Below are 11,865 nucleotides of genomic sequence, written 5' to 3'. Positions count from 1 at the left end.
CATTTTTAGATCAAAAATACATTTCGAAATGTGCATTCCAAGTTGTTATACATTCTGCTATTCTGAAATGTATTTTTGGATTTGAAAATACATTTCGGAATGTGCATTTCAGTTTGTTATCGGATTACGCAATTCTGTGTTAACACATTAGGTATATTTTCAAAGGAATTTTATAAATCTAGAAATATAAACTAAAATATTTAATCTATAATGTATTTTTTCAAATATAGGCTTGTCATTTCACCCTCTCACGGGGTGTAGGTTTAAAAATATGGGGTGCAGAATGCAATGCCCCTTACAATTTTTTAGTTGGCCTCATAGCTTAATAGATTTCTTGTGCCATTTCTTTTTTCACATCCATAATTTTTCGTCCACATGAAAACTAAAAACTAAATTTATAAATTAAATTTATGAATTAGTTTCTAAATTGATATCTATTATTTATAAATTTTATAGAAAAATGTTAATTTTTATTTTTATTTTAAAGTTCAAAATTTCGATATCTAGATTTATAACTATAGGATCACACATTAATGAGTTATAAAATTTATAAAAAAAAATTAACTAAAAATGTTACTAATATGATATATATATCAGAAATATATAGACAACAGAGGGCCACCTAAAAGTAAGATTAAAGTCTTTATAGAAAAAAAAAATGTAAGAAGATGATATAGTATTTGGTTATTATCCAGTTAAGAGTTTAAAATTTTAAAATGTCACATCACCATTAAGTTTCCCTTACCTTAAGGTTTATAAAATGTCATTTCTAAAAATTGCTTCTAATTCCTAAGGCTTTTCTTCTCCCTTCTCTTTTTATCAAAATAGTGAAATTCATCCATGTTATTATTAAAATAGCAAAATTTAAGAATTTTTTGAATTCAAAACAAACAAATCGCACTTCTAAATTGCTTAATTAAACTCTATTATGTGAAAGTTGTTTATTTCTAAAAAAAAATAACTCAATTTTATTATTCAATTTTTTTAAAATAATAGGTAATGATAAATTTGTAAATAATATTTTACATCTTTAAATAAAATTCAAAATTTTCTAAAAAACAAGGTGATGCTCGTAGAGAAGAAAAATAGAATTCAAGACTTGCAAAATGCTACCACTACTAAGTTTTCTTGTCTTCAATTATATTTTTACTTTATTCTCATCTTTAGGTATAAACATACTACCACTTAACAACATAGATTTTGATTGTGTCGGAAACTATCACATTTCAACTAGAATAAATATATGATCTAAAAATAATTCTAAAAAAGTATTGCATATCGTAAAGAATAATAATAATAATATTTAATAATCAATAAGGGAAAGAGATGTATAAAGATTAATGAAGTTAAATAGATTAATGTATGTAGTTTAATAATCTGTGTAAAACAAATTAATGGTTACCGTATAAAGTAAATGATCAACGTACAATGTGTAATCCGATAAATAACGTAGGTATAAATTAAAAATAAGTCTTTAAATTAGATAATAGAAAACAGAAAACAGAAAATATGGAGAACTACTAGAAACTCAGAAGAATTACATGAAGAGTCCATTGAACAACTTGAAATATATGATCTAAAAATAATTCTAAAAAAGTATTGCATATCGTAAAGAATAATAATAATAATATTTAATAATCAATAAGGGAAAGAGATGTATAAAGATTAATGAAGTTAAATAGATTAATGTATGTAGTTTAATAATCTGTGTAAAACAAATTAATGGTTACCGTATAAAGTAAATGATCAACGTACAATGTGTAATCCAATAAATAACGTAGGTATAAATTAAAAATAAGTCTTTAAATTAGATAATAGAAAACAGAAAACAGAAAATATGGAGAACTACTAGAAACTCAGAAGAATTACATGAAGAGTCCATTGAACAACTTGAAAAAGCCTAGGTTTGCTTAAGAAAAGTTGAGATGAAAGCATATTGGAAATTAATGGTCATCGTACAAAATAAATGGTTATCCTACAAAATAAATGGTCATCCTACAACATAAAATATAATTCTACTTCTACAATAAACATAAACAAAGAGATGATAGTTCAACTAGTTCAGTACAATTTGAAAAAAACTTTTAAAATTTAAGAGTTTCGTCCTATTTACCACAACTTGATCAGAAGTAGCTTTATATCATTAAAAAAAATTAATGGACAGGAAAAAGGGCATAAAGTGTATATAATTTTTTCATATTTTCTTTAAAAAAAAAAGTGAAATGGATAAATATTTTAATAGTCAATATTTGTATTAAGATATTTTAAAATAGGCTTAATTATCATTTTAATTTTTATATTATTAGTTTTGAATTTTTTTAAAAATTTAATATAATTTTTAATTTTTTAGAAACGATTCAACATTTTTAATTTTGTTATATTATCTTTATTAAAAAAATATTAATAAAGTTGGAAGTTGCCTTCATTGTTATCATTATCTCTCGCAACATTTATGAAGCTTGCTCATTCTTTATGAATGTGCCACCAAATCAAGTTTTCTACTTCCTCAATTGTTTTCTTCTTTTATTTTCTTCTTTTATTTTCTCTTTCAAATTTTTCGTACAATGCTTAATCGATGTATGACGTATAAATTAAAAATAATTCTTTGGATTTGAATAAAAAAAAAACTTTGTTGACATATATTTGTTTAGTCAAAAGAGTCCTCCGTTTATATTTGATAATTTATTTCACCTTGTTGAATAGAGAATCATCACATGAAAAATTGGTAAATTTTCAATAAGTAATTGAGTGTGAGAGTCAAATGAATCGAAAGATTCATGTTTGATTCAGAAAGAGATAATAAACATTTTGAAATGGAACCAGAAGGTTTGCCTAGAAGCAGCCACCCTTGAAAGAGTGCGTAATAACTCACTGATCGAGCGCTCTTGCGCCGAAGATGAACGGGGCTAAGCGATCTGCCGAAGTTGTGGGATGTCAAATTAAATTGGTAGGGGAGCATTCCGCCTTAGAGGGAAGGACCTGTGCGAGCAGTGCTGGACGAAGCGGAAGCGAGAATGTCGGCTTGAGTAACACAAACGTTGGTTCTTATTACCTACTTGAAGAGTCAATTGAATAGCTCGTAAAAGCCTAGGCACACTTAAGGAAAGTTGAAACATAAGCAAATAAGAATAAAATGGTTATCGTACAAAATAAATGTTTATCGTACAAAATAAAATATAATTCTCTTCTAACAATAAACAATAATGCTCCGTTTTACGTTTCTGCACTTTAATTTTCTACACTTTACTTTTCCTGCTATTTACATTCCATGCACTTTAATTTTCTACACTTTACTTTACTTTTTAATTCAATTTTCTTTCATTTACTTTTCTACAATTTACGTTTAATGAGCTTGTTCCTTTCTTTTTCATTTTCTCTATGTAAAACCGCTAGACAATTTTGTAAGTGATTGTTGACTAGATGGTATAACAGTTGTACATAGACTTTTTTGCATAAGTCATTTTAATTTTGCACAAATCATTTTACTTTATGTATAATAATCGTTAAATAGTCTAGCACGTGATTGCAAACTAGCCAATGTAATAGTAGCAATTCATTATTTTTGTTACATTTCTCTTGTTTTTAGTTTATGTTGTAATTTACTTTCATGTTTTTAATATTCTGTCATTTACATTTTGGTTCTCGAATGTTGCTATTTGGTTTTTCAGACAATATTCTATAGACGGTCTAGTATTCACTCTACTCTAATTTTCAGTTTATTTTATTTTCCAGTTTCAATTTTAACCTTCCCCCATTTGTTAATTTGTGAAAGAAAGATTACATACAATGATTTACACATGACATGTTATCTCAACTGAACTATGTTGATCATATAGCACAATATGGAAACTTAGTTTAATTTTGAAAACCTGACGCAACTAAAGGTTCATCATGGACAATAATGACTTTTTGTATGTTTTTGACCAAACATTGTTTAATAATGTAATGTGTACTTCATGAAATTTATTTTTTTAAAACTTAAGAGACCAAATAATCTTGAACACCTTCAAGTACACATATAATTTAGAAACACCTTCATTTTCAATCTCCATAGTGATGAACAGTACTAGAACAATGTTGAATCCTGTTAGACATTGTGTTTCTTCATTGTGATTTTTCGGGTGATGTGAGATCTTATGGAGGAGGGGGTTAGTTGGGAACTATTTATTAAAACTCCTGATATGCAACTGAGGATGACCTTGTGATGGAGGACCATCTAAGAAGATGCAGATTGGGTCATTGATAAGGGTCATGGCTAGAAGATCAAAGGAAGAAGGACCTTAGAAGTCTCTCCTTTTATGGAGAGTAATATATTGACTTTCTTGTCCAATTATTTTTAGCCTTATAAATACGTATAAAAGTACATAAAATAAAGTAGAAACGTGTATCAATAGGATTTTCTTGTTGTAAAATATACTTAAGTGGATCCAATTTGGTGTTAAATATGCCTTGATTTGGAGAGTTGAGGGCTCAAATGGAAGTCAAGGTGTAACTGCCTCCATTAGAGAAGCCAAAAACCTAATTGAAGAGACAAAAATAATAAATTCACAACTCATTCATCACTCCATAGTGAAGCTTATAAAACCAAGAAAAGGAAGCAAATTCATCAATGTTGGACTCCATATGACTAGGTGCTAACACCTTAAGTGTTTTTTTTTTCTAGACTAGTGATTGGGCAGAACCTTTCCATCTATCTATAAATAAAAGACTTACCTCTCCCCTTAACACTTCAATTTTGTTTTGAATACAAATTGAACTTACCTAAAACTTACCTAAAATATTGGCGGTGGAAATATTTGATGGCACTGGACATTTTGGCATGTGGCAAGGAGAGGTCTTGGACTCTCTTTTTCAGCAGGGTCTTGATATTGCTATTGAAGGAGAGAAACCAAAAGAGGTAGAGGAGAAAGATTGGAGCATCATCAACCGGTTGGCATGCGGAACTATTCGATCCTGCCTGTCCAGAGAGCAGAAGTACGCTGTAAAAAACGAGACTTCTGCACACAAACTGTGGAAGGCATTGGAGGACAAGTTTCTGAAGAAGAGTGGTCAGAACAAGCTCCTGATGAAGAAAAGGTTGTTCCGATTTGACTACCAACAAGGTACTACTATGAATGCACACATCACTATGTTTAATCAATTAGTAGCAGACCTGTTGAATTTAGATGTGAAGTTTGAGGATGAGGATTTGGCTTTGATGTTGTTATCATCTCTTCCTGATGAATTTGAACATTTGGAGACTACGCTCCTTCACGGGAAGGAGAATGTGTCGTTAGATGCTGTTTGTTCTGCTTTATATAGTCATGAATTAAGAAAGCAGGATAAGATGAGAACCAAATCAACGACATCAGAAGAAGCATTGGTGGCAAGAGGTCGTCAGCAAAGCCAAACAAAGGAGAGAAGAGGGATGTCTAAGTCTAAAGGTCGAGTCGTTGCCAAAGATGAGTGTGCTTTCTGTCATGAGAAAGGACACTGGAAGAAAGACTGTCCAAAACTGCAGAAGAAAGGGAAGACTCCACAAGATGCAAATGTTGTAGAATGCAAAAGTGACGTGGAATCAGATATCTCTTTAATTGTCTCGCTTTCAGCATCATCGTATCCAGATGAGTGGATATTGGATTCAGGTTGTACTTATCATATGTGTCCCATTCGGGAATGGTTCTTTGATTTTCAAGAACTCGATGGCGGGGTTGTTTACATGGGTAATGATAATCCATGTAAGACAACTGGGATAGGTTCAATCAAGCTGCAGAATCATGATGGATCCACCAGAATTTTGCGGGATGTACGGTACGTGCCAAAGTTGAAGAAGAATCTCATCTCATTGGGGGCTTTAGAATCTAAAGGCCTAGTTGTGACGATGCGAGATGGAATTCTTAAAACAACTTCAGGAGCACTGGTGATGTTGAAAGGCGTGATGAAGAACAATTTGTATTACTATCAAGGTAGTACAGTGGTGGGGACAGTAGCGGCAGCAACTTCTAGCTCTAAGAAGGATGCTGAGGCAACGAAGTTGTGGCATATGAGGTTGGGACATGCTGGAGAGAAATCCTTGCAAATTCTTACCAAGCAAGGATTGTTGAAAGGTACGAAGGCTTGCAAACTTGAATTTTGTGAGCATTGTGTTCTGGGAAAGCAACGAAGAGTGAAGTTTGGCACTGCAATTCACAATACCAAGGGTATTCTGGATTATGTGCATTCAGATGTGTGGGGACCTGCCAAGACTCCGTCAATCGGAGGTAGGCATTATTTTGTCACTTTTGTGGATGATTTTTCCAGGAGAGTTTGGGTGTTTACTATGAAGAACAAAAATGATGTGCTTGAAATTTTCCTTAAGTGGAAAGCTGAAGTTGAAAACCAGACAGGAAGGAAGATTAAGGTTCTCCGAACAGACAATGGAGGAGAATACAAGAGTGATCCGTTCCTGAAGGTATGTCAAGATTGTGGCATAGTTCGGCACTTCACTGTTAGAAAAATACCACAGCAGAATGGGGTGTCGGAGCGTATGAACAAGATACTTGTGGAGAAAGTTCGTTGTATGTTGTCTAATGCTGAGTTAGGCAGAGAGTTTTGGGCTGAGGCTGTGACATACGCTCAACATCTCGTCAATCGTTTGCCATCATCTGCTATAGATGGCAAAACCCCGTTAGAGGTATGGTCTGGAAAACCTGCAACTGATTATGATTCTTTGCATATTTTTGGTTCTATTGCATATTATCATGTGATTGAATCAAAGTTGGATCCACGGGCAAAGAAAGCTCTTTTCATGGGCTTTAGTCCTGGAGTGAAGGGATACCGTTTGTGGTGTCTAGAGGCAAAGAAGACGATTATCAGCAGGGATGTTACCTTTGATGAATCTGCCATGTTAAAGAAGGTAAATCCAGAAGGAGCTGATAGTACTCCACAACAGGTGGAGTGTGCCCGAAAGCAGGTGGAGTTTGAGCCGACAGTGGTGATGCCAACACGAAATACCACAAGTCACTCTCCTATGGCAGAAGAAGAGTCAGATGAGGAAGAGGTTCCTACCCAAGAATCTCAACAACAATCAGCGCCAATTGCAGTTAGAAGACAGAGACGAGACATTCAGAAGCCTACTCGTTTCATGGATATGGTTGCCTATGCACTTCCAGTTGTTGATGACATTCCATCCACTTACCCAGAAGCCATTCTGAGTTCAGAGAGTGGTAATTGGGCAGGTGCGATGGAAGAGGAGATGCAGTCTTTGAAGAAGAACAAGACGTGGAAGCTAGCACAATTACCGAAAGGTAAGAAGGCAATTGGGTGCAAATGGGTATTTGCAAAGAAAGAAGAATTTCCTAATAAAGAAGATGTTCGCTACAAGGCAAGGTTGGTTGCTAAAGGCTTTGCTCAGAGGGAGGGAATTGATTATAATGAGGTATTTTCTCCAGTTGTTAAACATTCCTCCATTCGAATTTTGTTGGCCTTGGTAGCACAGTTGAATTTGGAGCTTGCTCAACTTGATGTAAAGACCGCGTTCCTACACGGTGATTTGAATGAGGAAATCTATATGACTCAACCAGAAGGGTACAAGGTTGATGGTAAAGAAGATTGGGTTTGTAAACTTAGCAAATCGTTGTACGGACTGAAACAATCTCCGAGACAGTGGTACAAACGATTTGATAAGTTCATGAAGGATCAGAAGTACAAGAGAAGCAAATATGATCAATGTGTGTATTTGCGCAGACTTGAAGATGGTTCCTACATTTACTTACTCTTATATGTTGATGATATGCTGATTGCAACAAAGAGCCAAGTTGAGATTGATAGGTTAAAGGCTCAGTTGAGTAAAGAGTTCGAGATGAAGGATTTGGGGGAAGCCAAGAAGATTCTCGGCATGGAGATAAACAGGGACAGAGAGAGGGGAAAACTTTGGCTGTCACAGAAGCAGTATTTGCAGAAGGTACTACAACGTTTTGGTATACACGAAGATACAAAACCTGTAAGTACCCCACTTGCTCCTCATTTGAAATTGAGTAGTCGTTTATCTCCGACGACTGATGAAGAACGAGAATACATGGCGAAAGTCCCATATGCAAATGCAGTTGGAAGCTTGATGTATGCAATGGTGTGTACAAGACCAGATATTTCACAGGCTGTGAGTGTTGTTAGCAGGTACATGCATGATCCGGGCAAGGGTCATTGGCAAGCTGTGAGATGGATTCTACGGTACCTCCAAAATACCTTAGATGTTGGATTGGCATTTGAGCAAGATGAATCACTTGGTCAATGCATAGTTGGATATTGTGATTCTGATTATGCAGGTGATTTTGATAAGCGACGGTCTACAACTGGCTATTTGTTCACTTTAGCAAAAGCGCCAGTTAGTTGGAAGTCTACCTTGCAATCTACGGTGGCTTTGTCTACGACAGAGGCAGAGTATATGGCGATTACAGAGGCTGTGAAAGAAGCAATTTGGCTTCATGGGTTGCTTAAAGACTTGGGAGTTGGTCAGAAACAACTTGAGTTATATTCTGACAGTCAGAGTGTTATTCATTTAGCAAAGAATCAAGTCTTTCATGCACGGACGAAGCACATTGATATTCGTTATCACTTTGTGCGTGAGATTCTCGAAGAAGAGGAGATTGTTCTCTAGAAGATTCACACTACGGAGAATCCTGCAGATATGCTCACCAAGGTGGTTACAAGGGCCAAGTTTGAACATTGTTTAGACTTGGTTAATATTTTGCACATTTGAAGTTGGCGCCCAGAGGCGCAAATTTGAAGCACTGTAAAGTTTTGTTTTTGTTATGTTTTGAGAAGATTTGTTTTAGGTGGGACTTGAAATTAAGCTAAGGTGGAGATTTGTTGATTTTGGCTTAATCCCAAGTCCCACATTGGTTGATTTGGGAAGGAGGTTTGAGGGTTATATATTAACATCCCCTCTTTCACTGTTAAATATCCCAATTTGTAATATCTTCTCTCATAGTAATAAAAGTGAGCTGTTTTTGCTGTGCTCGGAGATTAGGCTAAACAGGCCGAACTCCGTTAACAATTTTCGGGTGTGTTCTTTCCTCTTTATCTCTTTTATTATTCCGCTTTATTTATTCAATATTATTTGTCGGGTAGCTCTGTTAGGGTTTTGTTTTAGTGGGAAAATTACCCGTTTTTTCCCAACAATTGTATCTATACCTTTTAAAATTTGTTAGAACTGTGCTAGAATTTTCAAAAATCCAACAAATAGTTTTTTGAATTGAACACTTCACCGATAGTATCTTACGTGTGTCCGACACAGATACGCCATTTAAGAAAAAATTTCCGAGCCTCATAGGATTTAAGTTGAAAAACAAATTCATGATTTTTAAATTTTATAAATCCAACTCAACTTAACTGCATAATAAATATAATTAAAATATTACGTAGTTTTATTATAAAAATAGTTTCGTGAAGCAATAAAATAAAACTGAAGATTGAATATAAAATAGTAGTGTGAAAAAAAAAAGTTTACATTGATAGTCTATTTTTAAATTTAAATTTGATTATCTATTATTATATTTAGAACAAATTTATAGTACATCGCAACGTGTGAAATGTGAGGGTATTTATAACATACTTGTCTTCCCTTTTCTTTCCCTGGCCTTTTCGTTTCCCAGATCTGCTACTTCCTCACCCACAGGTAACCCATTCTCCTCTTCCGTTAGGGTTCCCAATTTCGCCCGAATTGCATTTTTTCATTTCAATTCTCGATACTAATTTACAATTTAGCATTGTATTTGGCGATCCCTTGCCTACCTCGTCAATTTCCCTTCTTCAGATCCATTTGCAATTTTCGTTTTCGTTTTTATTTGGCTTTATGGAATCGTGTTTTGATGTAATATATTTATCTTCTGATTGATTTGAATCAATTCATGGCGTTGAGCTCGCTCTTATACCGTGAAACGTGAATGATAATGGTGGAAACGAAGGGTTGTTACTCTGTTTCCACCGAAACAATTAAAAAAATGTGAAGATAGAACGTTTGATTTTTTATTCGTTTTTTTTGTTTCGTCCATTGACTCAATGATTGGATTGGATATATATTTTAAATGATTTTTGTCCAGGTTCTAATTTGCGGTCTTGCGGTCAGCTCAAGAGCTTTGATGTGATGCCCAAATTGTGATTTTGGATTAACTTTAATGAGATGTAAGATCAATTGGCCGGAAGATAAGTGGTTGTAAAACAGATATACGGTGTCATGATCAGTTGTTTGTTTTCAAATTTCAACATTGTCAATCTATGTGCTTCTTGATTGGCTGGGTGTGCTTTTGTAAGGAAATGGAAAAAAAAACGTACTAGATATTTGAATGTTAGTGAAAATACATTTGATAAATGTTTACTGCGTGCTTGAATATGACTGTGGTATGAATATATATTTGTTGGTTATAGCATATTATTTTATCATTTATTTTATTGTGTCTTTTCTCACTTCTGATGTGATCTTTGTCTGTTTATTTGAAGGCGGAGGCAAAACTTTAAGTTTAAAAAGACCAGTTGAATAACATGGGTCGTGGAGTTAGCTATGGTGGTGGTCAAAGTTCATTAGGCTATCTTTTTGGCAGTGGAGAGGCCCCAGCTCCAAAACCTGCGACAAATAATGCCCAACCTGAAGTGCAGGCTGTAAATGATGTGCTTCCTTCAAAACCGGCTGAGGCTCCTAAAACAATAGACCCTAACAAGCCTGCTGGTATCAACAGTCACTCTACTGAAGGCCAGAACACTGGCAACTTCATCACGGTAATATTTGTATCCTCTAACTTATCTTTAATTTCTCTTTTATCCAAGTGTTAGTATTATAGTTTACCTCTGTGTCAAGAACTAACTATACAAAAACTGTTTAAATGAACACACAGTAATGGTGTTATATGATATCTCTGACACCTGAACTCATTATGAAAGTTATGACTGCCCTAAGATGGATTAAAACTGCTACACTACACTTACAAAATTAGTTGGTTGTCCCTAATGTGTTTTAATCGTCTTATATGTATTGTACTATAATAGTTTTGTTACTGTGGGTTTATATAAATGATGATTTAATTTGTCACCTCGCTTGTTCATAATTCTAAATAATTAGGTCTTGATCTCTGTATTTAGTTGGCTGTACTAATATCTGAACAAGTGTGGAAACGATCAAATATGTGAATGATAAATTTTTTATCTGAGTTTGATTCTTACTGCTATATGCATAAGAACAATTGATTGTTTTGCCTTATCAATGAAGATGAATCTACTTAAATGAGAATAAGTATACTTAATCATCATGTGTTTATCCTTGAAAATCAACACTGACTGTTATTTGTGAATATGTTATTGCTCACATTTCTCAGTGTTGACTTCCTATCCTTTATTTTTAATCTGGTCTTAGGTGTGCTTATTTAAACTGTCATGGCAAATTCATTACAATACCCCCTCATTGTGTTAAAGTGATGATGTCTTGCCAAATGAAACTACATTAAGATGTTACTTTCCATGACATTCTAAAGTGATAAATGAAAAGTAGATTGCTGCACCCGTGCTAAGATTCATTTATCTTTGAAAGATTGATGTCTGAATTTCTTTTCCAATTCATCTGCAGGACCGACCCTCGACCAAGGTCCATGCTGCCCCGGGTGGTGGTTCTTCTCTGGGTTATCTCTTTGGTGGACCTGGAGAGGCAAAATGATACCTTGGTTTGAAACTTTTGGTCAATGAATGATTTATTTTGAAATTCAGGTCGTGGAAACATAATGGAAGATATGGTGTATTATAGGTTATGGGTGCTGGGATAAATGGGTCAAGAAGAGTGTTATATTTTGGATGTGCTAAACATCTATTACAGAACTGTTTGACAGAATTAAATATTTCTATTAAGTGCACATTTGCTTCCAA

The 11,865-nt window shown here is 34.1% G+C and overlaps 1 protein-coding gene across 2 annotated transcripts; it reads left to right on the top strand.

Moving 5' to 3' along the window:
• The first annotated feature begins 9,454 nt into the window (after window positions 1–9,454).
• Window positions 9,455–11,865, top strand: LOC137806366 (protein SPIRAL1-like 1). 2 transcript variants are annotated; one of them, XM_068606428.1, is made up of 3 exons: window positions 9,455–9,634; window positions 10,456–10,731; window positions 11,573–11,865. In XM_068606428.1, exons 2-3 carry the CDS (start codon window positions 10,498–10,500, stop codon window positions 11,657–11,659), a joined length of 321 nt encoding a protein of 106 aa, XP_068462529.1. In that variant the 5' UTR covers window positions 9,455–9,634; window positions 10,456–10,497; the 3' UTR covers window positions 11,660–11,865. The 2 variants fall into 2 exon arrangements, with proteins under 2 accessions (XP_068462529.1, XP_068462530.1); XM_068606429.1 differs by lacking the exon at window positions 9,455–9,634 and adding an exon at window positions 10,061–10,140.

Source organism: Phaseolus vulgaris, chromosome 3 (assembly GCF_000499845.2).
Source record: "Phaseolus vulgaris cultivar G19833 chromosome 3, P. vulgaris v2.0, whole genome shotgun sequence".
NCBI classification, from domain to species: domain Eukaryota; kingdom Viridiplantae; phylum Streptophyta; class Magnoliopsida; order Fabales; family Fabaceae; genus Phaseolus; species Phaseolus vulgaris.
Note: the sequence above shows the minus strand (reverse complement) of the source record. Positions and strands in the feature narration are given on the sequence as shown.